Source organism: Quercus suber, unplaced genomic scaffold (assembly GCF_002906115.3).
Source record: "Quercus suber isolate HL8 unplaced genomic scaffold, Cork oak 2.0 scaffold_14, whole genome shotgun sequence".
Classification (NCBI taxonomy): domain Eukaryota; kingdom Viridiplantae; phylum Streptophyta; class Magnoliopsida; order Fagales; family Fagaceae; genus Quercus; species Quercus suber.
Genome location: NW_027069479.1, coordinates 1,910,457 through 1,937,409, shown reverse-complemented (window position 1 = coordinate 1,937,409; position 26,953 = coordinate 1,910,457). Strand labels below are relative to the sequence as shown.

The 26,953-nt window shown below is 35.8% G+C and overlaps 2 protein-coding genes and 2 pseudogenes across 2 annotated transcripts; 1 reads left to right on the top strand and 3 right to left on the bottom strand.

Moving 5' to 3' along the window:
- Positions 1 to 9,797: 9,797 nt before the first annotated feature.
- LOC112002027 (ketol-acid reductoisomerase, chloroplastic) lies at positions 9,798 to 14,930 on the top strand. Its single transcript, XM_065780899.1, has 10 exons — positions 9,798 to 10,210; positions 10,463 to 10,555; positions 10,975 to 11,040; positions 11,143 to 11,283; positions 12,912 to 13,139; positions 13,214 to 13,331; positions 13,409 to 13,548; positions 13,660 to 13,827; positions 13,996 to 14,151; positions 14,366 to 14,930. Exons 1-10 carry the CDS (start codon positions 9,920 to 9,922, stop codon positions 14,732 to 14,734), a joined length of 1,770 nt encoding a protein of 589 aa, XP_065636971.1. The 5' UTR covers positions 9,798 to 9,919; the 3' UTR covers positions 14,735 to 14,930.
- A 950-nt stretch (positions 14,931 to 15,880) lies between these two features.
- LOC112002086 (senescence-specific cysteine protease SAG39-like) lies at positions 15,881 to 17,397 on the bottom strand (annotated as a pseudogene).
- Positions 17,398 to 18,993: 1,596 nt separating this feature from the next.
- LOC112002060 (senescence-specific cysteine protease SAG39-like) lies at positions 18,994 to 19,894 on the bottom strand (annotated as a pseudogene).
- A 210-nt stretch (positions 19,895 to 20,104) lies between these two features.
- LOC112002061 (senescence-specific cysteine protease SAG39-like) lies at positions 20,105 to 21,189 on the bottom strand. The gene is made up of 2 exons (XM_024034225.2): positions 20,757 to 21,189; positions 20,105 to 20,527 (listed from the first exon to the last, which is right to left on the bottom strand). The coding sequence occupies exons 1-2, from the start codon at positions 21,187 to 21,189 to the stop codon at positions 20,151 to 20,153; spliced, it is 810 nt and encodes a 269-aa protein (XP_023889993.2). The 3' UTR covers positions 20,105 to 20,150.
- Positions 21,190 to 26,953: the final 5,764 nt, after the last annotated feature.

Below are 26,953 nucleotides of genomic sequence, written 5' to 3'. Positions count from 1 at the left end.
ATTTTCATGATTTTGTTCTTCGATCTAAGGATTTCTATGTTTGGATTCGGGTTTTCTGTGTTTGTGGGTTTGAGTTGGTAATTTTGGATCACCGATCTGAAGATTTTGTGTTGGTATATTTGGGTTTTCTGTGTTTGTAGTTGTGATTTGAAGCTTGGGCTGTGATGGAGGTGAGTTTGTGTGGTTGGTGGTGGTATTGATGATCGGAAATTTTTTCTTTTTATGGTTGTAGCTGATGGTTGGATTTTCTTTTGGTTGAGATTTTTTTTTTTTTTTTTCGTTTTGTGGCCGTTGGAGGTGTTGACAGTGGTGGGTTCCGAGTTTGCCATTGTATATGTGGTTTTCAGTCTGTGGGTAAGAGAAAAAAAAAATTTTTTTTTTTTTTTTTTTCGTTTTGTGGCCGTTGGAGGTGTTGACAGTGGTGGGTTCCGAGTTTGCCATTGTATATGTGGTTTTCAGTCTGTGGGTAAGAGAAAAAAAAAATTTGAAATTTGGAATAGGGAATAGGGAAAATATGTGCTATGAGTAAGAGAAAAAATTCAAGGAGAAACGATGCCGAAAGTGGGAAGGAACCAGTCTTTTGTTGGGTTATGTGAAATGGATTTTGTGGTGTACAGAGGCGTGAAATCAGTTGCTGGGTTTTGTGATGGGAAGGAAGAGCAGTAAAATGAAGAGAGAGAATGTCATACGCGGGTACCCATATGACCTTTCTATGTAGTGTCAATAGTGGGGTCCACGGTTTTGGAGAAAAGTTGTAGAGACATGTATCTGAGAACTGAATCCAAACATGTGTTTTGCAATTTTTGAGTGAAGATGAAGTTTAAGTAGGAAATTTGAGTTATGAGTTTTGAAAACTGAGAAATAAAAATTAAGTCAGCTCTAAACCAAACGGGCCTTAACGTGTATAGCAATATTTTCTTGTCATATACAATTTGTAATAAAACGTTTTCCTTTTCCTTTTCCTTTTCCTTTTCCTAATACAAAGTAACCACTATACATTGATCGAGTACTTCCTAAAAACAAAATTGAAGAACCAATCAAATCTTCAAGCCGGCTCTTAGCCCCAGCCGCCAGAGATGTTGCCCAACACCTCTGGAGATGCTGCTTAAATCCGCCAAAGAATCCGCCACAGAATCTGCTCATTCTGAAGAACCACCGAACCTACAAGCCGCTGAGTGGCCGGAACCGCCAAACGCCGCTGGAGACGTCACCACTGACCTCTTAAGTTTCTTTGTTCTTGATTTTTTTTTTTCTTTTTTCCAATTTTCATTATCCAAGGAGCAATCTTTTTAATTTTTCTAATTTTGCTCATGTGGGTTATAAAGATATGTATCCAATCTGGGTTGTGTGTAAGTTTGAATCTGGGTTTTGCTCAAGATTGTAGTAATTCGGTGAGGGAAGAAAAGGTGTTGTTTGTAGTGATTAAATTTTGAGGATTTTGCTTTTGCATGTGGGTTTTGGAACCAGTTTTCTTGGTCTATTGTGGGGTTTGTTTTTGTTTTTAAGGTTCTGCAAAATAAAATTTAGAGAGAGGAAGAGAGGTCACCAATTCATTGACAGCAGTGGACCGTTGGTGGAGTGGCATTCTCAGCTTATTGGGCAAAATTTGCTAAATAGACTGATTTTTGGAAGTTTTTTGGTGGGCGAAATGTGCGTGAAACTATATAGTTAGTTAGACTGTTTTCAAAAAAAAAAAGTGGAACTCGAGTTTAAGAAACTCGAGTTCTGTGCAAATGGAAATCGAGTTTCTTAAACTCGAGTTCCACTTTTTTTTTTTTAGTCCATGACAGGATGGGGGCAACAGAAAAATGGGTTGAAACTCGAGTTTCTTAAACTCGATTTTCAAAAACAGTCCAACTAACAAATTAGTTTCACGCGCGTGCTGTTCACCCCAAAACTTCTTAAAATCAGTCCAACTAGCAAATTTTGCCCAGCTTATTGTGTCTCCGATAACATTACCGCTGCCAACATCAACACAGGCATCTATTGTTTTTTTGTTTTTTTTTTTAAATGAGATTTTAATTGGGTGTTGACGTGGCATTATACTATTGGTGGGGTAAACCACGTCACATCCGGACACAATTTAAGCTCTAATATCAAAATACAATTTTAGTAAAATATGTATGTAACAAGATTTTTCTTTATAGCAAAGGACCGTGCAAGAAGGTACCTTTTATGCGGATGAGGAAGGCCAAGTGTTTGGGGCTCAAGGAACGTATCTGGTGTGTTCTCTACTGAGTTTCACCTTTGGTTCATTGTAAACAGTTATGTAGGTGACCTGCTCATGATGTGTTTCAATACAAACTTGATTGTGAATTAGCCAATATATACCATTCCTTGCACTCTCACTTGAATCTTAGCATAAACTTTTGCGCACAACACAACCAGCTCAGAATTTCAGTAATGGCATCTTTTGGAAATGCTTTTGGTTCTGGTTATGCTATGGCAGGAACCAAAAATTTTTGTGTTTCTTTTCTGGATGGGACTCCTCAATGAATTCTTATTTATGCTTGTAGAACATGTAAATATGATTTTTATCCATGGAAGTAGACACTGCCACAATCCAAGCGTGAGATAGTTCAAATTCTTTCTCAAACTTAAAGAAAAGAGACCTCATTAACGGTCTTTAGTGAAAGCCTTCTTATAAGAAGTTTTTCTTCAACCTTCAGCATTCGAGAACTCCATTGTAGATACCAAGAGAGTTGATCAGGCAAAAGAGAGGGATAAAGTTTAGGAAGTGAAGTGAGAGATTTCCTTGTCCGTTTATAGTACTTCTTGTGATGGACAGTCTTCCATCGACATACACTTTTGCTACGGGGGGTATTAGGACATGTTTGGTTGAGTGAATAACATTTTCAATGATTCCCTTCTGTATCATTTTCTTCCAAGTTCCAAATTCCAATCCCTACGACTACTCGCTATCATTGTTTTTCATTGGAAATTTCCACTGAAACAACGGAGCAATAGATTTCATTATTAAATTAAAGTCTAAAATCGTTTGGCATTCCTATGATAATTTTTTTTTTTTTGGTCATATTATCGGTTAAATAAAAAACAGAAAAAGTAAGGGCCCCTTAACTTTTTTGCTATGAAGTAATAATCTTTAAATCGTTTTCTCCAATTTAGTACATAAATTTTAATGCTATATTTATTAAATAGACCCTTCTTACTATTTCTTTTTCATCTATTTAGCAATTATTTTGGCACAAAATCGTTATTAAAAAAAGAAAAAAAAAAAGGGTCTTTCTATAAGTTTACACAAAAGTTCAGAAAAGATTCTTACATTTTACCCTTATTCTATTACAAAAGGTCAATTTTATTTCAATGTATTTCAACATTTATTTAATGAAGTCCATCCTAATGGATTTCATTAAGGCGAAACTACACTATTAGTCCCTGAAGTTTACTGTGTGTGTGCAATTGGTCCTTCAAGTTTGAAGCGAGCATAATTAGTCCCTTAAGTTTTAAAACTGAGTTGATTTGGTCATTTTATTAACTGTTGTTAACGGTGTTACTTATGTAGCTAATGGAATAATGACTTTGCACTTTTTTTTAATGATGTGGCATGTTTTTAATTAAAAAATTAGAAACTAAATTTACACCTGAGAAAAAAAAAATCACCAGTACCAAATTAAAAAATTTATTTTCTACTTGTTGTGGTTTTAACGAGAGAGACAGGGAGAGAGGGAAGAAATCAAACCCTAGCTGCCACCGGCAATAGCCCAAGCTGTAGCTGCCGCTGGCGACAGCACAAGCTGTAGCAGCCGCCGACGACAGCCACTGCCGTAACAGCCGCTGACGTCAGCCACCGGGTTTTCTCTTTATGATTTCATCTGGGTTTTTTTTTTTTTTTTTGGTCTTTGGTCATGTAAATTGCAAGGTTCACGCCTCACAAGAGAGAGATGTGAGTGCGCTAGTCGGTCTTACAGACGGGTGAAAACAAGAGAGGAAAATAGGCTTTGATCTATTTTGCTTGAAAATCTTACAGCCTAACCACGACAAAAATGCGAGATGTCTTCAAAGGTTGGCTAAGATAGATGTGCCGCTTTTCTTTCTTGGCAGGTTCAATATCTATCCTTAGCTTTCATGGTCAGTAGTGGATCAGTTGCAGCTTGGTTGTCTATCTCTAAGAGGGATGGTCCAATCCATCTGATCTTTTCCTTCACTCATGAATCCGGTTGGTTTTTTTTTTTTTTTTTTGGCTTGATTTTTGGCTTTGAATTCTGATTGGCTAGATCAAATGCAAGGTAGATGCTGATTTTGGATTGGATTTTTTTGTGGGTTCATGGTGCTGGAGGTGTGGGTTGCCGTTGTGGTGGTTGGGGCGGAGGTGGGGGTTGCCGTCAATATGATTTTTCAATTTCATGAAACTATTTTTTTTTAATTTTTTAATTAAAAACATGCCATATAATTAAAAAAAAGTGCAAAGTCATTATTCCATTAACCACGTAAGTAACACCGTTAACAATAGTTACTAAAAGGACCAACACAACTCAGTTTTAAAACTTAAGGGACTAATTGTGCTCGCTTCAAACTTGAGGGACCAATTACGCACACAGTATAAACTTCAGGGACCAATAGTATAGTTTCGCCAAAAGAAAAAAATGACAGAAATTGGCAATAGACCATGATGGACAAGAAGCCCAGAAATCATTCATATATAACAAACTCCAGCGATTTTTAGGCCTACTTGTGCAATTGGGTCTCCTGCTTATATAAATGGGTTAGGATCAATTTGGATCAGAATCCTCCTTTTGTCCCAATGCAAACGTCTGAAGTAGTTTTCGTATAAACAAGTTAAGTGGCCCAGAGAAGTTGCTAACAAAAAGCCCAACCTTGTGGGCTTAAAAATTAAAATCACTGAAGTTACCACAAAGACAGCCTTAAGGCCCTATAAGCAAAGTACTGCAATCGGTCAATCTTTTTTTTTTTTTTTTAATAAAATAAGATCTCACCCCATAAAAAATATTAAATTACTGATTTGGTCTTCTAATTTTTTTTTTTATTTACTAAGGTCTTTTAAATTCTAACAGTTTGACAAATTTTAAATTGGTGTATTAGGCTCTTAGCCAAGAGTTTTGTAGTAGTGACATCCTCTCTTCTCCTTAGGCTCTGCTTGGGAGTTTATAAGGGAAGAAAATGGAATGAAATTGAATGATCATAAGGGAATGGAAAAGAATGGAATGGAATGGAATGTATTTAAGTAAGGGAAAGGAATGGAGAAGAATGAAATGGAATGGAATGGAATTAAGTAATCTTGATTGGATGTTTTAAAATAAATGAATGAAAATGAATGGAATGTAAATAATCTTGTTTGGGAGCAGCATGAAGGAAATGAAATGGAATCATTTTATGACAATATTACTAATAGACCCATATTTTAAAATAAAGAGTTGAATATATAGGGGTATTTTGGGAATTTTAGTAAAAAAAATCATTAAATATAATTCTATTCCCTCCTATTCCTCCCAATTTCAGGGGGAATGAAAATTTGAGGTTCTAAAGGGAATAGAGAGGAATGAGTGTTCCCTCATACCCATTCAATTCCCTCCAACTTAAACTCCTAAACAAGGGAATGGACTTTCCATTCCATTCCCTCCATTAAAACTCCCAAACAAGGAAATGGAAGAATATTCTAAAATGATTCTTTTCATTAATTTCTATTCCATTCCATTCCCTCCTCCCAAGCGAGGCCTTAGGTTTCGTTTGAAAGTTTATAAGGAAATGACATAGAATTGAATGAAATGATCATAAAAAAAATGAAAATGAATTGAATGGAACGTATTTAAGTAAGGGAAATGAATGAAAAAGAATGGAATGAAATGGAATTAAGTAACCTTAATTGAATGTTTTAAAATAAATGAATGAAAATGAATGAAATGTAAATAAAATTATTTTATGACAATATTACTATTAAACCCCTATTTTAAAATAAAAAGTTAAATATATAGGGGTATTTCACTATTTTGGTAGTTTTAGTAAAAAATTCATTAAATCTAATTTCATTCCCTTCCATTCCTCTCAATTTCGGGAGAAGTAAAAATTTGAAGTTTTAAGGGAATAGAGAAAAATGAGTGTTCTCTCCTACCCATTCCATTCCCTCCCACTTAAACTCCTAAATAAGGGAATAGACTATATATTTTCTCAATTAAAACTCCTAAACAGGGGAAGTGAAGAGAAGGGAAAAAAATTCTAAGAATTTTTTTTTCCTTTCATTTCCTTTTCATTCCATTTCATTCACTCCTCCCAAACGAGAGCTTAAGGAGAATCAATGTCTGAAATTTTCCCTCTCTCTTGTGTGTATATTTGATTGGAAAAAAAAAAAAAAAAAGAGTGTCCAAATATTTCCTCCCTTATTGTTGTAAGTATTGATTATATAAAAAAAATTGGTTTCCATTATTAATTGTGTCAATTTAGTTTCTTAATTTTTAAAATTAAGTCAATTTCATCGAGTTTCTTATATTTTCAAATTTTAATGTAATTTAATATGAAGTTGACTTGATTTTAAAATTTTTATACTTTCCATAATAAATTTTCAATGTGTTAAATAGATAGAGAATCTAAGAATCAAATTGGTTTTTTTTTTTTTTTTTTAGAAAAAGGAATCAAATTGATTTGGATTTAAAAGTTTAGGAACTAAACTAACAAAACACTGTTGGTGAGTGTATATATAGTTAATGGATCAACATTGAAGTTGAAGGGTATAATTAATAATATAATGCACACACTCATCCCATGGTTTTAAAAACCGGTACGGTAAAATAACCGGAAAAAGAGCTAAATACCGGTTTTATGGTCGGACCGGGGTCCGACCGATGGTCGAACCGATGACGTCATAAATAATTTAATTATTATTTATTTAAATTATATAAATAATTAATTAAGGAGTCTTTTATTTGCAAAAATGGTCACCACCAGCGGGATACTTGGAAGCTGGAAACAAGGGAGAGCTTGAGTGAGTGAGGGAGAGCTTGAGCGTGCTTGAGCAGAGAGCTTGAGCGTGCGGCAGAGCTTGAGGGCGTGAGGCAGTGAGGCAGAGCTTGAGTGAGTGAGGGAGTGATCGATCTTGAGAGGAGAGTGAGTGAGGGACTGCTTGAGTGAGTGAGTGAGGGAGTGACTCGAGTGAGGCTCACTGGCTGAGGCCGAGAGGCGTGAGTGTGAGTGAGATGAGATGAGAGTCTGACTGTCTTAGGGTTAGTTTTTAGGATTCTAAAAGGCCCAAAACGACGTAGGTTTGTAGGAAAAATAAAAAAAAACCTCCAACCGGACATTAATCGGTTCGACCTCCGGTTTTTCCAGTTCTCAGGTCGAACCGGCCGGTTATTACTGTTCACCGGATTTTATGCTATTTCCGGTTTTTTATCATAACCGGACCGGATTTGCTGCCGGTTCCCGGTCGAACCGGTCGGACCGGCCGGTCCGGTCCGGTTTTTAAAACTATGACTCATCCATTGAATAGGCGATTGCTTGCTTTTTTAGAATGATTAGGGTGTCCACTAGTTGGGTCTTATTTAAATGGAAGGGTTTGGGTAGATAAATGAGTTTGAGTTGATTTTGTCACCTCTTAGTCCTATGGAGATGGGTTAATTTAGGCACTGAGTCTTGGGATAATTTTTTACTTGTTTAAATGGAAGCTAAAATAATTATTAACATTTATCATCAGTTAAAACTTAAAAGCAATCTAACAACATCGTTACTCATTAAAAAAAAAAGTACATTACTAGTGAATGCAAAAAATTGCTCTTTGCTTTCCAGAATTGCCAATTTGCCAATTTGCCACACTGACACAGCTTAAAAGAAACAAATACACTCGACAATACATTAGCTGAGAGAGCTTATTGCCAACCAGAAGATTTGTTGTTTATTGAATGCCTTTTTATTTTATTTTATTTGTCCAACTAAAATGTTTTAGTTCAAGACCAAACTAAATGTTTTAGTTACTTGCCTAATTGCCTTTCAAGGATAGCAATAGACAACCCCCCCTTTTTTTTTTTTTTTTTTGAGAAACACACACACATATATAGGGAAAGTGGGATGAAATAAGAGAATATACTCACACGCCAACACCAAAACTGCATGCAACAGTTAGTGTCGCGGAACAAGTAATAAACCATTTCTCAATATCACATCTTTATATAACCTGTCTAACACATCTTTTTATTCTTTTTGCTTATTAAATTTATGTATACATTTTCAAATTTATTTATAATGAAATAGAATTTAAAACTTACAAGTCTATGTTGTGTCTATTTTATAATAAATTTTCTTTATTAGTATTTTTTTAATAAATTAAATGGAATTCAAACTTTTTTTTATATACAAATAAAGGAATTCAATTTCAAATCTTTTTTTTTTTGAGAAGAAAATTAATTCAAATCTAGATCCCGTGTTTCATCACATATGTGTCAAAATTTTAGGAAATTTTTAGGTGTAAGTTTTAGAATTTTTTCGGTCGACAAATTCCTTAAATTCATCTTTTAAAATTTAATCATATATATTTTTTTTTTTCATGTGAAAGTATATTTTTAGTTAAATACAACCATATGAATAAATTTTAAAAAAAAAACTTAAAAAACATATAAATACTGTATCTAAATATTTTGCCTGATAAAATAAAATCAATGTTATGAATTTCGTGCCGTTCCACCGGTATGGATGAAATTTTTCGTATCGGTATGCAAACCGGAACAGGAATAGCCTTTTTCCACCTCGGGTCAAATTTCGGCAATTTTAGCTAGTTTCGGATATTCCAGTCAATTCCGGGAAATTTCGGTCGAAATGTAATTTTCGTCCGGAATGAGTTTTGCCTTTTTCTTTTTTCTTTTTTCCCTTCTTCAACCTAAGGATATTTTTCACCATTAGATGCAAAAACATTTCGAGTTTCACAGATTCGATTCTACATCACAGCATCAAATACAACCCAAAAATCCACAACAATGAAGTGATGAACAGAGAGAGAGAGAGAGAGAGAGAGAGAGAGAGAGAGGGGTAAGAACCCAAAGGTGAGCTTGGATCATTCTTTGAGCCTGAGGTAGATTACTCATGAAACTTCAACCTTCACATATTTGCAATTTTGCAGCACAAAGAGAGTGGTAGAAAAAGTCTTGCGGCGAGGAGAGTGCTGTGAGTTAAAAGTGAAAAACTCAAACACATAGCAAAGAGTTTGAACACTATGACTTGGGCAAAGGAGCTGGGTTTAGGTGGGGTGGGTGGAATATCCTAAATGTGTAAGCAAGCAAATGATGCCACGTTTTCTTTCTTTTCTAGCAAATAGGGCCACATATCCTAAGGCTAAAAGTCTAACATGTGCTGAAAATTAAAAATAGTACCAGACTACTACTTGTTTGGAAGGAAAAAAAAAACACATTGTTCTAAAAAAGGCACCCAATTGATAGTATATAAATAATATTTAAAAAATGAATAATCACCTCATTATTAGCTTATTTATGGTTACTTTGGTAATTAATTAATAACTTATTATTATCTTTTGAAAAATTTATTGAAAGATGTATCTATATATATATATGAAAATCCGAAACACTCTAAAACGGTACGCCGAAATCGGCCGGTATCAAAATATTTCATTTCGTTGGACAAACCGAAACGAGCTTCGACACGGTATTAATAAGAATGATAAACATACATTTGCTTTGCCTAACCTAAACAGCACCGCCAAGCGTGTGGGGATCTCATGTCACGTGCATAGTGTATTATGATATGATACGGGTGTTAGTATATTACAGACCGCCGCATAACAGTCACAAACACACACACACACACACCCGCGATATCCTCGTAGTCAAACTTATCGAGTCCTATATTAACAGCCAAAACCCTATACGGCCCTTCATTTCTTTAGTTAACCTCAGCTGTCATCTCTCTCTTTCTCTCTGCGCCTCTCTTTGTTGAGTTCTCTTCGATGTCGGCGGCTACCTCATCGTTCGCCCCAGCAGCAGCAGCTATATCAGCCCCTTCATCGTCGATCTCCAAGGCCCTAAACCCCGTCTCCAAACCCTTCTCTCTAGGCTTCGCCACCTCCTTTTCTAAGGGCCTCAAAGCTCTCAGAGCCACCTCTGGTGTTACAGGCTCCACTGGGTCCTCTCTCGGCGCTAAAATGGTGTCTGTTCCAGCCGTCAAGCCCCCCACTTTGCTTGATTTCGACACCAAGGTGTTCAACAAGGAGAAAGTTAACCTTGCTGGCCATGACGAGGTACCTCTATCTCTCTCTCTCTCTCTCTGTTTGTTTATCGGGAAAATGTGTGAGGGAAAGTGTAGGGAAATGTTATAAACTTCATCATTTTTTGATGATCTGAAAAACCCAGATACGAAATGTTAATTTAGTATGATATTTGCTTTAAATTGATTAGATCTTTGGTTTTGATTGTGAATACATGTATTAGGTTTCTCTATTGATTATTTGGTGAATGATAGTTTGTGGTATTGTGTGTAATTGTGAATGCAGTATATTGTGAGAGGAGGAAGAGATTTGTTCCCTTTGTTGCCAGAAGCGTTCAAGGGAATTAAGCAGATTGGTGTTATTGGCTGGGGTTCACAGGTGAGTCACTGATTTGCTACTCTCATTCAATATCTCTTAAAGTATTACACTTGATTGGATTTGGTTGGGTGCAATATTTGTACAGTATTGTGATTGTGTTCGTGAATTTGTAACTAGTATTTGTCTCTGATGTTTGGAAATAAAAGAAAGTTCGTATCTTAGATGAAATTTTTATTTTTGCTATTGGTAATTTTAGTAGAAATGACGTAAGCAAAGGTGGGAGATTAGAAGATTGGCTGTCTACACAATATATACTCTCTGATGCTGCAGAGTTGAGAGATTAGGGGAGTGGGGGGTGGGGGTTATTCTTCTTTAAAATCCCTGATGGGCCTTATTTATTTGTAACCTGAGAAAGTGAAAAGCTTTTATCGCTATTTAAGATGAATTTAATTTTAATTGATTCTCCTCTGTACATTTAGGGACCTGCTCAAGCTCAGAATTTAAGGGATTCTCTTGTTGAAGCAAAATCTGATATTGTTGTCAAGGTGATTCTTATTTTTCAACTTTTCTTTTAGAGTTTATTTGCTCTATGATTTTGATGTCAAATAGATCTATCAGTATGAATATTTTTCTTTACATTAATGCAGATTGGACTCAGAAAGGGCTCCCGTTCTTTTGCTGAAGCTCGCGCAGCTGGTTTTACTGAAGAAAGTGGCACTCTAGGCGATATTTATGAAACGGTCTCCGGCAGTGATCTTGTGTTGCTACTAATTTCTGATTCTGCACAGGTCAGTTCATTGTACACTTGAAACTTAATACGAGCACTATTGATTTATCATACAAACACTATTCTTAAGTTGTTGAATTACTCAAACAATTTTGTTCTCTGCCTTTAAAAATATACTTGATATAACCATGTAAAATTTGAGCTACTAGGAAAAATACTGTGTTATGTATCTTTTTATTAGAGGTTATATTTAAAAAAATATGTGCGCCTAGGCTTCGGTAAGCCTTTGCACTAAACTGCAAGCAACATTTTTACCAACATTGTAACAATGGGTGGGTCAAGTTGGTAAAGTAATATTATTTTATTTTCAGCATTTGATGTGATTTGATTTTTGATAAGTCTTGTTACAGTTTATGTCATGTCACAAATTTTGATCATTCCTTTATCTGTATAATTTAAATGCTCCAAATGTTAGCTTTATCAAATATCTGCATATTTGCACTTGATCTCTTTGTCAATTCAGCACCTATTCTTTTTGTTGCACAATTTCTGTTTGTTTGTAGGTATTGTATTGATGTATAATCCACTTTCGTTTTTTTTTTTTTCTCAAAAGCCCATAAAATCTAAAAATTAGGAAAGTTGTTAAATAAATTGATTTGTAAAGATTTTGTTTGCAATTATGCCCTTGGTGTTCCATTGTGTTTCCAGTCATTGTATTTTCCTAAAAGGGTATAATTTTATAATATTTTACAGGCTGACAATTATGAGAAAATATTCTCCCAAATGAAGCCAAACAGCATACTTGGGCTTTCCCATGGTTTTCTTCTTGGCCATTTGCAATCGATAGGACTTGACTTCCCCAAGAACATCAGTGTGATTGCTGTCTGTCCAAAGGGAATGGGTCCTTCCGTAAGGAGACTTTATGTCCAAGGCAAAGAAATAAATGGTGCAGGGATTAATTCCAGTTTTGCAGTCCACCAGGTGATCTCTCTATCTCTGTCTGTCCGTCTGTTTGTCTGTCTGTCTCATCTTAACTAATTATTCTGTGTCTGCAGGATGTTGATGGTAGAGCCACAGATGTTGCCCTTGGATGGTCAGTTGCTCTTGGTTCTCCTTTCACATTTGCCACTACTCTAGAGCAGGAATATAAAAGTGACATCTTTGGGGAGCGTGGTAAGTGTAGATTACTTCTATGGTGATTTCAATTTCCTTCAATACTGGATCCTTAACTTTGCTTTTGTGATAACTAGGCATTTTACTTGGTGCTGTCCATGGAATCGTGGAGTCCTTGTTTAGAAGGTACACGGAAAATGGAATGAGTGAAGATCTGGCTTACAAGAACACTGTTGAGTGCATCACAGGGATAATATCAAAGACCATCTCAACCAAGGTTGGATTGTAGTGCTTAAATTGCGGATTCATTATTTTCCTTTTGCATGTTTGTGTGTTGTCAGTAATGTGTATCTATATTGATAATTGTTTCATCTTTTTCTATCCAAAGGGCATGTTTTTTTTTTTTTTTTTTTTTTTTTTTTTTTTTTTCCAAAAGCCCATAAAATCTAAAAATTAGGAAAGTTGTTAAATAAATTGATTTGTAAAGATTCTGTTTGCAATTATGTCCTTGGTGTTCCATTGTGTTTCCAGTCATTGTATTTTCCTAAAAGGGTATAATTTTATAATGTTTTACAGGCTGACAATTATGAGAAAATATTCTCCCACATGAAGCCAAACAGCATACTTGGGCTTTCCCATGGTTTTCTTCTTGGCCATTTGCAATCGATAGGACTTGACTTCCCCAAGAACATCAGTGTGATTGCTGTCTGTCCAAAGGGAATGGGTCCTTCCGTAAGGAGACTTTATGTCCAAGGCAAAGAAATAAATGGTGCAGGGATTAATTCCAGTTTTGCAGTCCACCAGGTGATCTCTCTATCTCTGTCTGTCCGTCTGTTTGTCCGTCTGTCTCATCTTAACTAATTATTCTGTGTCTGCAGGATGTTGATGGTAGAGCCACAGATGTTGCCCTTGGATGGTCAGTTGCTCTTGGTTCTCCTTTCACATTTGCCACTACTCTAGAGCAGGAATATAAAAGTGACATCTTTGGGGAGCGTGGTAAGTGTAGATTACTTCTATGGTGATTTCAATTTCCTTCAATACTGGATCCTTAACTTTGCTTTTGTGATAAATAGGCATTTTACTTGGTGCTGTCCATGGAATTGTGGAGTCCTTGTTTAGAAGGTACACGGAAAATGGAATGAGTGAAGATCTGGCTTACAAGAACACTGTTGAGTGCATCACAGGGATAATATCAAAGACCATCTCAACCAAGGTTGGATTGTAGTGCTTAAATTGCGGATTCATTATTTTCCTTTTGCATGTTTGTGTGTTGTCAGTAATGTGTATCTATATTGATAATTGTTTCATCTTTTTCTATCCAAAGGGCATGTTGGCTGTATACAATTCCTTGTCTGAAGAGGACAAAAGGGTATTTGAGACTGCATATAGTGCTTCATATTACCCTTGCATGGACATCTTGTATGAATGCTATGAAGATGTGGCCAGCGGTAGTGAGATCCGGAGTGTTGTCTTGGCTGGGCGTCGCTTTTATGTATGTTTACTCATCTATTTTCAAAATTTGATAAGTGATCAAAATGTGGTACTATCATTTTTGAATTTGGAATTTGATCACTGTTCTAACTATGATGAAGTTTATGTTCATCATTAAACACAAATCAATGTTTTATAAAGTGATCCTGGTTATGCCTTTTTTCTACAGGAAAAGGATGGTCTACCAGCTTTCCCAATGGGTAAAATTGATCAGACCCGGATGTGGAAAGTTGGTGAACGTGTCCGATCAGCACGGCCTGCAGGAGACCTAGGTCCATTATATCCTTTCACTGCTGGTGTTTATGTAGCATTAATGATGGCCCAGGTATGAGATATGGTTTCTTTCACTTAAGCTAGTTGTAACCTTTGGTGCCTTAGGATTTCTCTGGGTCAAGTGTCTCAGGAGTTAATCCTTCCATTTAATTTCCTTTTTTTAACTTTGCTAGGTTCACAAGTTTTGCGAATGGTGTTACAAATAAAATCTTGAGTGCATGCTGTCTAACAAATTTCTTTTGAATATATATTTTTAAATAATCCAGATTGAGATATTGAGGAAGAAAGGTCACTCGTACTCTGAGATCATTAATGAAAGTGTGATTGAGTCAGTTGATTCCTTGAATCCCTTTATGCATGCTCGTGGAGTTTCCTTCATGGTTGATAATTGTTCAACAACAGCACGGTTGGGATCTAGGAAATGGGCTCCACGTTTTGATTACATCCTTACTCAGCAGGCCTTGGTTGCAGTGGACAGTGGTGCACCCATAAACCAGGATCTAATTAGCAACTTCCTGTCGGATCCAGTGCATGGAGCCATTGGAGTATGTGCCCAACTGAGACCTACCGTTGACATTTCAGTGCCTGCAGATGCAGACTTTGTGCGACCTGAGTTACGTGCATCTGGCAATTAAAGGCTTTAAAAATCTGTACCCTGAGATGTCCAGCAATGCCTTTCGAGATGGTTTGAGCGTGAAGACTTAATATTTAGGGGTGCTGTAGTTTTTTCATTCTAGGCTTCTTGGTTATTCGATGTTTTTGTAGAGCCACTATATGTTCCTATTTGACCGGTAAGGAAATAAAGACGTGGCAATGTGTGTACTTCTTGTAGCTTTGGTGTGGCTAAATTATTCTGAGTTATCTTTGTTAGACTTCGTTATGTGCAACTTTAATGAGAGTTATATGAAAAATGGGGTAGTTGTGGTTTAATAATCAAAGCACCTAGAAGGAAGACTTGGATTTTGTGACATGTTAAGTAATTTGAAGGGAAGGTAATTCGTGATGTATCTCATGAAAGGAATTCTAGTTCTCACAGATCCATAAAGTTTTTATGGCGCCCGTGTTTAGGATAAATTTGCATGTCATATCTCTGGTAAAAAGTCGTGTTGGTGTTTTTTCTTGGCTACACGTGTCTTCGTTGTATAAAAATTACGTGCTTTTCCTTCCGTTTTTACAAAAGCCATACAATGATTTGTGTAGTGTCCTTTTTGTATGTCTTGGCAAAGTCCATAGGTACGTTAATCATGCACCAACATCCTTCTAAACTTGATCGCAGGCCTCACACTTGGGCGTAACCAGAGAAAGAGGTTAAAAGATAGAAATGGAAGAAAGGCTCTATATACTATATTTACTGTTGCAGGACTCGGTTTTTTAGTAATGTGTTAGTGTTACTTGGTGCAGTGTAGTGTCGGTTCTCTAATTCCTTCGGTTATAAATTGTTCATAGAAAAATTGAAGTCGTATCTTTGGCCATTCCATGGGGTTAGGAATATAATGGAAAGAATCAATTCCCAAGTCCCCCACCACTCTTCTAGCTATTGCTTTAGTTGAAGAAAAATCTTCTCTTGGATACTCAATGTGTTGAGGAATATCTGAATATGCATGAAGTTTTAGATACTGTCTTTTTTCTTGTTGTTAGGGAAATAATATTCTTGAAAGTCATGTCGCTGGCCAGATTGTCTGGGAGTAAAACATTACTGATTTTTTTTTTACATTCTTATTTCTGGTATGAACCTTACACTAGTTCTTGCCAAGATTATGAACAATCAAGACTGAGAACAAATGAGTATGAGAAACAAGCATACACATAATATTTTACATATCAAATATGATACTTTGATCTGATATGGAACTTCATGCAGTGGGGTAAGAGGTTTGCATTGCAATGCCACAGAGGCCTTCCTTTGCAGCAACATCTCTTTGCACCCGTATGTACCCCTCTTCACCCCATTGTGTACCCCATGAATTCTTCACTAGCCAATACTTAGACCCATCATTAGTAACCCCATTACCCAACAGCAGTAACACCATGGTCTAGGCTAGTGCCACAGGCTCCGGTAAAGACACCACTTGAATATAATTGGAAATCCGACCCCCCAGCATCAATGGCAACAGAAACCGGCTGGCTAGCAACAGCATTCAGAAGGGCGTTTTCATTGTTAGCAGGCACATTTTCATGCCCATTAATTGTGGCAGCGTGTTTTGCTTCTTGGTTAGTGTTGTAGGTTCCATCAACACCCGTGTAGGGCTAGCTGGCTTCAGTTGTGAGGCCGTGATTGTCTTGGATGAATTGGAAGGCGTTGTCCATCAACCCCCCTTCACAGCCTTGATCTACGCCACTGGTGTCACAGTCAACCAACTCTTGCTCGGATAAAGAGATTAATTTGCCAGTTGTTAGCTGAGTAATTCCTTCCGTTGCAGCTACTGCTGAAAATGCCCAGCAACAACCTGTTGTTTGGAAAAAAAATAAATAAAGAAAGAAAAAAGAAGAAGAAGAGAGAGTAAGAAAACATTTGGTTAGTATTGTTCCCTAAAAGAGTTTGATACTGACTACATTGTCCTTGGTCCTTGATCGGTGTCATGGCTCCTTTCTTTCTCCAGTCTAAAGTGGATGGCACGGCAGTAACATTTTCATATTTGAAAGATGTTGTCTTTGTGGAGCATTCATGTCCCTTGAATCTATTTCGTGAGGCTTTGAACTCCTCATTTGTGAGATCTGCCAAGTTGGTTAACACTTAGCTTGTAAGGCTTGTCTGCAGCATTGTTGAAAGATTCTATGTATGCTACATCTTCCTTGAAGATCTTGTAATGTTTCTCCTTCTCAATAATGTCCTTATATACACGTCCATAATGAGCCATCCATTGCTCGTGCTTCTCATACATCACATCTTGGAGAGTGCGAGGCATGGCTTGAGAAGTGCAAGCTACCAAGATGAAAAGCAAAGCCAAACATATGTAGTGGAGTTGTTTTTTGGAAGCCATGATGGTGCTGGCTACCTAAGAACATTAAGGATGAATATGAGTGAGTAGACACACTGGTTGCTTGAGATATTTATAGAAATGGTACCTGTCTAATTGCTCCCCTGCGTGGTTGTCATTGTTGATGGCGGGAAACTATGGAGTACAAATTTAAGGTTTTATTCTAGGAAAATTAGTAAACAAATAAATAAGAAAAGTATTTACATTCTAGCTCCTTTTATTCTTGGTAATATTGATTATTCTTCTCTGCATGCTTACCATTCCAGTATGCCAAAACTATTGTACAGGTTCTTCTAGAAGAGTTGCAGTTTGTAGTTGATTTCCAGATATTATATTTTCTCTTTTGTTTGATCATCTTCTAGTTTTTGATGAATTCTGATACATTAATGGTCTTGAACAATAACAGGTGATTGCTAGTAAAAACAAATGCAGAAACCTTTTTTCTTTTTCAGTTATATTGTTCTTGTCACATTACATAATCGTATCATTCTGTTGGACACCCAAGCTTAATTCATGATAAAATCTTAGAAGTTTAGAATATCACATGCCTAGGAAGAAAAGTAAATGCAAAACTCCAAGCTAATTTCAGAAAATGGGAAAAGCATTAACATTTTTTCCAAACAAAAATGGAAAAAAACAACCCTTGCATCTTCTAACATCAACAGATCAATTTTCCCTGCATCACTGCATATTGCATGTTCCATGAATGGGTCTATTTTAAGCACATATCTCACATTTAGTGTAAAATATGTTCTGCAAAACTAAAAGGCACTTTCTTTGAGTTTCGATTCCTACAATATGTTGACTTCTGAAGAGATATATTTCATTTTCCTGCAAGATATTTGGGAAAGTTATTACACTTAATATATACATACCAGCAGATTTTGTCTGTCTCAAGCCTCATTAGTCATTACAGCCTTAATACATTTATTTCATGTCTCTTAAGCTATTGGTGAATGATGCTTTATATGTCATGAAAGTTTCCTGTCCTTGATCACCCTCCCAAATCAAATGCTGAAAATACTTCCTGTCCTAGATGATTATACTCCTGAAAGGGTATAAGGTCAGTTGTAAAATATGATGGTACAATTGATCATAATAAGCTAGTTGTTGGAATGCAGTGTAAAGGGCACTGCTATAACAATGGGGAAACTATTTATTGGTTAGCTTTTCAAAAGCCATAAAGATCCTCTTCTGAATGATTGTATTTGAACTATCTAGAGGTGAATTTCTTTCCTGCTTTGACTGGCTAGGAAAAAGTGTTGGTGAATCAAGTGCCCTTAGGCTACGCATACATAAAACAAGTTCTTTTATGCATAGAAAATTTTCTGAGCTGCTCTACCACAAAACTTGCTTTCAGAGATTCAGCTCAAGCAACATGTTCTCTTTCTGAATCAGTTTCAGAAACTCTTAATAATTGTCGAAAGCTGAAGTCCATTTAACTTATGGCATTGGTCAGGTTGGATAATTCGCTGAGGTACGGTCTCATATTTGAAGCTGATAAATTACTAATTATCCCTATAGTTTGAGCTGTTATAAAATGATAAATTTAATGCAATTTCTAACTTGTGAAATAGGAGGTAGAGTGGAGACAAGGTTGGAATTTTGGACCATCTGCTCTAATACCATGAAAAATTTACAATTGTCTCAAAAGATTAAGCTATTAAAGAAATGAATTTAATCATTTAACCAATATTCTAATAGAAGCGAAGTTCTGAGTTAACAAAAGAAACTGAAGATATAATCAAAATATTATATCATAGCAAGGAGTAGTCTTATAGACATATCTGTGTACTAAAGGATACACAAATCACAAGTAGAGATTATGAACAATAGCAGTATAGTTTAAAAAATGAAAAACAAGCATACACATCATTTTACTTTGAGGTAATGGTCATTGATTTTGATTTTAAACTTTATGCAGTGGGGTAAGAGGCTTGCATTGCTATGCCACATAAGCCTTCCTGTGCAGCAACATCTCTTTGCATTCGTATGTACCGCTCTTCACCCCATTGTGTACCCCATGAATTCTTCACTAGCCAATACTTAGTCCTGTCATTACTTACCCCATACCCAACAGCAGTAACATCATGGTCTAGACTAGTGCCATAGGCTCCAGTAAAGACACCAATTGAATAGAATTGAAAATCCGACCTCTCAGTATCAATGGAAACAGAAACCGGCTAGCTAGCAACAGAATTTAGAAGGGCCTTTTCATTGTTAGCAGGCACAGATTCATGCCCATTAATTGTGGCAGTGTGTTTGCTTCTTGGTTAGCGTTGCAGGTTCCATCAACACCCGTGTAGGGGTAGCTGGCTTTGGTTGTGAGGCCGTGATTGTCTTGGATGAATTGGAAGGCGCTTTCCTTGGAACCCCCTTCACAGCCTTGATTTTCACCTCTGGTGTTACAGTCAACCAACTCTTGCTCAGATAAAGAGATTAATTTTCCCGTTGTTAGCTGAGTAATACCTTCCATTGCTGCTACTGCTGAAAATGCCCAGCAACTACCTATAGTTTGATAATAAATAAAACAAAAGAGTTAGAAAACATTTAGTTAGTAGCGTTCCTTAAAAGAGTTTGATACTGACTGCATTGTCCTTGGTCCTAGATGGGTGTCACAGCTCCTTTCATTCTCCAGTCTAAAGTGGATGGAACGGCAGTGACATTTTCATATCTGAAAGATGGTGTTTTTGTGGAGCAGTCATGCCCCTTGAATCTATTTCGTGAGGCTTTGAGCTCCTCATTTGTGAGACCTGGAAATTGGTTAACACTTAGCTTGTAAAGAGATGTTGCTGCACAGGAAGGCCTATGTGGCATAGCAATGCAAAGAGATGAGAAGCAAAATAGAGAGGTTCTTGGCGAGGAAGGGTGTTTTTTCTGGTGCAGTATTGGGCTTAAACGCTTTGTGCAAAGATTGTTTTAGCCATGCAACAATTGTTGGACTGTTGTATCCTGAGAGAGACAAGTCGGAGAAGGTCTACACCGGTTACAAAGTTTAGCCAAGCAAGAGCTTAAATCTCCTTAAAGATAGAGAATGTGGCGCCTCAGTCCAAACAATGTAGTGTTGTTGGTTTTAGCCAACTAAGGGCTTAAATCTCCCTCCAGCATCAATAGCAACGGAAACTGGTTGATTAGCTACAGCCTTTAGCAATGCCTGCTCACTGTTGGCAGGCATATCTTCATAGCCAGTTATTTTTGCTGTATCGTTGGCTTCTTCGTTAGCGTTGCAAGTTCCATCAACACCCATGTAGGGGTAGTTGGCCTCTGTTGTGAGGCCGTGATTGTGTTTGAATTTGAAGGCATTATCCATCAAACCACCCTGGCAGCCTTGGTCCACACCTTTAGTATCACAATTGACTAGCTCTTGTTCAGACAAAGAGATTAATTTACCAGTTGTTAGCTGAGTAATTCCTTCCATAGCTGCCACTGCTGAAAATGCCCAGCAACACCCTATATGTTCATCACAAGAAAGAGTCAAAATCTTTTATCTTTTTTTTTTTTTTTTTGGGTGTGTGGATAATTCAATAGTTGGAAGAGAGGGATTTGAACTCCCGATGTCTCCATTGGAAACACTATGAACTTTTAGACTTTTAATTAAGCTACAAGGTTATATTGTTGGCAAAAGGGTCAAGAATCTTGAAGTAAATAAATATTGTTTATCTCAAAATTAAACACTTACCACATTGGCCTTGGTCCTTGATGGGTGTTACAGCCCCTTTCTTTCTCCAATCCATACTAGAAGGCAAAGCAGTCACATTTTCATATTTGAAAGATGTTGTCTCTGTGGAGCACTCATGCCCCTTGAATCTATTTCGTGAGGCTTTGAACTCTTCGTTTGTAAGATCTGCAAATTGGTTTGCACTTAGCTTGTAAGATTTGTTTGCATCACTGTTCGAAGATTCTATACGTGCCACATTTTCCTTGAATATCTTGAAACGGTTCTCTTTCTCGTAATTTTCCTCGTATACACGTCCATAATGAGCCATCCATTGTTCATGCCTCTCACGCATTGATTCATCTTGGAGCGTGCGAGCAGTCGCTTGAAAAGCCAAAGCTCCCAAACCGAGGATTAAAGCGAAAAAAATCCATTGGCTCTGGTTAGTGAACCCCATGGTACTGGTAGCAGCTAGGATTTGATAAATTGAATGAATGAAAGGCACACCAACTCCACGGTAGCTTATGAGATTTATATAGATTAATTCATGTGTGTGAAGTCCTGCTAGAGGAAGCTTTGTCCATCATCTTCAACGTGCACGCAAAGGTTTTCTGATTTGAACCCATAAAATTATCTAATTTGATTACTAATATGGTTTTCTCTAGAGTTATTACCTGGTGCATGCACTAGTCTCTTTATGTGTATTAATATGGGTTGAATCTTAAATTGATCCATGCCTTGGTCTCTAATAGTGAGCAGTTTAATAGTTTTTCTTTGTACTTTTCTTATATCATAACAGGCTGTAAGGTTGAAATTTATCAACCATCTTGTTGGCTTTATTTCGTGTCAATTGATTTGTAATTTAGCACTTAGTAACCATATATTTAGGTAGGATTCATGTAAAGGTAGTGTGTGAAGAGAGTGTGAAGAATTGCTCATCATTGTACAAAAAAGCAGAGACTCGCGGCTAGGACTTGCGACTGACTCGCAAGCCGCCAAATGTTGTGCACGTGAGAAGCATGCGGGAAGGTGAAAGGTCATGCCAGCTGTCGCACTACTGGACAAAAGTCCCAGGCTGGCCAGGCCGTTACCTCACAACTTGGACTCGTGACTTGGACAAGCCGTGAGGCCAAGCCACCAACCAGTCCTGTTTGGCAAAAATTGACTTTTCGTATTCCAAACACACACCACTATATATAGACCCTTATACCCACGAAATGTAGAGAGTTTTCAGAGAGAATTTTGTAAGAGAAACTCTAGAGAAAAATAAGATTGCCTCATCTCCAATTTTCACTGAAAGACTCTTCAAATTCCTCTACTCTCTTCCTCTCCATTGATACATCCTTGAGAGGTTCTTGACCAAATCATTTTCTCATCACACCCACGTCTGTGAGAAGGTTCATTTAGTGCTAAGGGAAGCAGTTCGGAAGGGACCAATGACTATTGGTTGATGTTATGATTTATAGCGGAATCCGGTAAATTAAAAAAGAAAAAGGTTCGGCGCAACCTCGTTGGAGTAAGAAGCTTGGAGAGCTTAAGTACCTAAGTAGATTAGGCTTGGAGGGTCTATTGCTATTCATGTATCCCAACTACATTTTCTAGTGGATTATTTGCACCTCTCTTCCTTTATCTTTGCTATTTATTTTATGTTATGGATGTGATTATATTTGGCTTAGATTGTTTATCAATTTTGTATTTGGCTTATGTTCATGTTCCGCGCATTAATTATTTGATAATAAGCTTGAATTGATATTTTGTAATTTTGGGTCTAAACATTCAAGGGTGTTTTACACACATATTGAACTTTCACATGCCAAAATGCTCTCACCGTACCGTTTCATTCCATCATTAAAGGGTTGTATATCAAATGCATGGTTATGACGATACAAAAGGTGTTAAAAGAAGCTTCAAAGTTCATAGCACAAGCTAAGGCTTTGAATTAACAACCAATATCAACGAACACTTGAACTGGACAGAACTATTTAACAACCAATTTCACTTCTATTTAACCAATTGGTCTCGCCTGTGAATGCAGAGAAAATTCCAAAAAAAAGAAAAGAAAAGGATTTCATGTGATTATTATTAAGGCCCAACAATTGAATTTGGTTAATCAAGCATATTAAGCACCGAGTCCACCATGCTGGCTCACATTGTGGACCAGAAATGAATTTACAAAAGGTGTTAAAAGAAGCTTCAAAGTTCATAGCACAAGCTAAGGCTTTGAATTAACAACCAATATCAACGAACACTTGAACTGGACAGAACTATTTAACAACCAATTTCACTTCTATTTAACCAATTGGTCTCGCCTGTGAATGCAGAGAAAATTCCAAAAAAAAGAAAAGAAAAGGATTTCATGTGATTATTATTAAGGCCCAACAATTGAATTTGGTTAATCAAGCATATTAAGCACCGAGTCCACCATGCTGGCTCACATTGTGGACCAGAAATGAATTCGGTTCGCGAGAACCTATTGGGCTGTGGCCTGTGATCATATTGAATTTGAGTCCATTCTTGAACTCGACAATCCTGCTAAGCCCGTACACATTTGTTGGGCTAGTTCAGCCCACGGGTAATTACATTCTTACAACTTTAAAGATACCCCAAATTACACCGCGCACTATAAATTTTCAAAATATACTATCAATACCTTACACTATAACCCGTATTACATTTTGCATCTGTCATCAATTTTGCCATTATTTTGGATGAAAAACCAAAGTTTAGGGCACAAAGTGTAATTCAAAGTATAGTTTAAGATGATGAATATAATTTTTCTTTTGTTTTAAATGGATTGAGAAGATGAGCAATTGAGTCTTTTCACATGATTACCATCCATGTTAACAATAAAATTGATGATAAGATACAAAGTGTAATACAAGTTATAGTTTAGGATGGAAAGTTAGTAGCCATGCATTCTAAAAATTTAAAGTGCAAAGTGTAATTAAAAGTATAATTTACACTAATCAATTTTTGGTGTAAGTGGGATTTGAACCCCAGATCTCTTTTTCAATCATCAAAAGCTTTATCAGTTGAGTTAAGTAGAACCCATTAGAAGAACCTAATTAGTTGAGTGTGATGTTGAGTTGAATATAGATTTATATAATGGTTGGCCTTTAGAGTGAACATTTTGACTTCGTAAATTAATCCCATTGTGATTTATCCTTTAATCAAAAAATAAATAAATAATCCCATTGTAACTTTGCACATTCTTTTTAGACATGTTAAACTCAATCAGGTTAAGAACTTTTGAAGTCAAACCCAGCCAAACCCCTCTTCTTTACTGCATTGAGAAGTATTCAACCTTTATTTTTTTAAGGGAAGAGAAGTATTCAACCTAAAGTTGACCCAAATCCTTGTTTTACTTTTACATCTTTGATTCTCTGAAAGAGGAAATAAAGGGGTATTTGCCTAAGCCATAGTTGGAAATAGAGAATAATTTATTAACCCTTTTTTATTTATTTTATTACATCACCACCACTTGCATGGTGGATATTCACAACTTCTTAGCATATTCCTAACATATGGGCCAGAAACTCTGACATTAAATGAATACTCACTTTGTATTTCGTAAAATAATAGTGAAAACCCTAAACTTATAGTTGAAGCCTTCCCTGTACATAGATATTATAGAGGATAAGTTATCCATGACATGATACTTAAGAATGGTCACTTAAGTCCCCTTAAAATCTTACTAGAATCTAATTGGAAACATCAGATCCCATTCATGTAGCTAACGAAATTCTTTAGCTATAAAATATAAGGTAAATATCATTTTTTAAGCAGTGTTGTTCTACGTGGTTCTTGAATTATGTATTCTTCATATATGTAAGGCTGCGTTATAGAAATCAAGACAAACAAGTTCTATTAAAAAAAATTACAAAAAGTACAAATCTTGGTTAATTGGACAGATCACATTGGAGAGATAATTTACCTCTGTCACAAAAGTTTCTTTATATTTTTGGATAATCACATAAATAAAAGTGCACTAGCTATTTCGGACGAATTTCTTTCGATTCACTCAAATAGGTTCGAAAGAAAGAAAGGGCCACATTAGAAGAACAGTTATGATTCATAGCAATACATTAGCAGTATATTATTTGTCTAATTTTTTTTTTTTTTTTAATTTGGTTAATTATAACTAAAAAGCAAATGAGATATATGACTGGGCAGTGGCTATGAATATACAATTGATAACCTATAAAATAGAAAAATACAACACCAAAATTGGGATAGAGGGCCACAAATATTGCTGGATGAATTTTCATTTGGCTAATTAGATATTTAGCATGATTATGCAGGTAATAAACTCCTAATTTTAAAACTTTATGTACTTTTTTTTTTTTGGTTACAATAAGTGAAGAGGGACTCAATCCCCTTAAGAGTAAAGGAGACAAGTCTTTGATATCAAACTTCTTATTTCAAGTGGATTTCAACTAATTCAATTGGTAAAGAATCTTATTGTTAAATGAGAGATTTGTGGTCTAATATCCACTTACACTAAAAACCAATTGATGTCTTAGTCTGATAAAACAAAGTCATCAAAAACAGACAACATAAATTAAAACTATCTCTCAAATAAAATAAATTAACTTCTTTGTTCTTTTTTTTTTTTTGAATGAGAACGATGAAAAGAGTTGAGTTGGGTTTTTGAAAAAAGAAAGATTAACTTCTTTGTTCTAATTTCTCAAGGCTCACCGTATAACACGTTTTTTTAATGTGAATGTGAGTTGTTAAAGCACTTGCATAATTTCTGAGAGTGATCATATTATCATATTAACAGTACTTAACACTAATATACCGAATATCATCAATACAAATTCTGACTTACTTTTTACAAAGGCCGACAAATTCATAATTTTAATCCTATGCCTTGTCTTTTGACTATTAACTCCAGCTTGAGTCACTTAAGATTGGTTGAAAACATACAATTTCCTATTCCCCCAAATCTCAGACCAAACAGCTTACCCTTTTTAATTGATTGAATTTGAACCGCAAATATAAATTAAAATTGTAAGTTATTATATAAAGATGTACGAATAGTACCGCTGTTTTGCTTACCACATTATGTTTGTTCAGATTATTTATAGAAGTCCCTATTTTTATCTGAATTGATGGTTTGAGAAGTAGGCCCGCCTTGCACTTTTTTTTTTTAACATAAATATATTTGTGATAAAATAACTTAACTTACCATAATTTGTTTGGTTGCTAGTTTTGGAGCTGGAGGTTCCATTTATTTTTGACCAATTGTCAATGTCATAACAACCTAGCAAAAAACCCATTGTCATACCCACAACACTAAAAATATTTAAGTAATGTCTTTTCTATTTAAAAAAAAAATAAATAAGAACAACAACAACAAAATTGTAGAAAAACATTCTCAAAAAAAAAAAAAATTGCAGAAAAAAAATTGATATTAACTTTTTTTAATAAGTAAATTTATTTTGTATGCATTTACAAAATTATATCAACTTCTTTGAAGTAGAAATTAATCATTGGGCCTGCTTTCCATCATATTAAAAACCCATAAAAGCAGGTAATTTCGGTTGGACTTCCAATCAAAGACTTCCTTTTGCCAATATTATTGCCTCGGAGAAGCAAATGGCCTTTTTCAGGCTTGAGTTAAAGACTAGATGCTCAACATATTTATGCGCCTCACAATGTTATTCTTTTGGTCTCAATCAATATTATTGCCTCGGAGAAGCAAATGGCCTTTTTCAGGCTTGAGTTAAAGACTAGATGCTCAACATATTTATGCGCCTCACAATGTTATTCTTTTGGTCTCAAGTCTGAATGCACCTAAAAGAAAAAACAAACACCATCATTATGGACTAATTACCATATTCCCATTTTGGGGTAACTCTTTCCAGATTGTCATTGTTGGATTGAGTGAAGGCTGTGAAGCTGTTCTTGTTTAGTGCCACTCGAGTTTTTGCACTGTGTAGGCTCAAGTAATATTGCCTTGGACCAGTAAAAATATCCTCATAATTCCATAATATTTTTCTAGACATGCTTGTTAAGTTGTAATTTTAACAAATTATGTGAATGATAATATTTGACCTCATAAATTGAGGGCTTTACTTTGAGTTGTCACTTATTTTCTTTAAATTAAAAAAAAAAATTAAGAAAACATTATATTTTATGGATAGAATTGAAAATTTACATTTAATTAAACATAAAAATGAAAATTACATAGATACAATCTAAGAAATTATATGGTT

Coding starts and splice junctions, on each gene's coding strand:
- LOC112002061 (XM_024034225.2), bottom strand. CDS start 21,189: ATGGGGTTCACTAACCAGAGCCAATGGATTTTTTTCGCTTTAATCCTC. Junction 20,528..20,756: donor CAAGGACCAAGGCCAATGTG/GTAAGTGTTTAA, acceptor ATGAACATATAG/GGTGTTGCTGGGCATTTTCA.
- LOC112002027 (XM_065780899.1), top strand. CDS start 9,920: ATGTCGGCGGCTACCTCATCGTTCGCCCCAGCAGCAGCAGCTATATCA. Junction 10,556..10,974: donor TTATTGGCTGGGGTTCACAG/GTGAGTCACTGA, acceptor CTGTACATTTAG/GGACCTGCTCAAGCTCAGAA. Junction 13,140..13,213: donor CCAGTTTTGCAGTCCACCAG/GTGATCTCTCTA, acceptor CTGTGTCTGCAG/GATGTTGATGGTAGAGCCAC.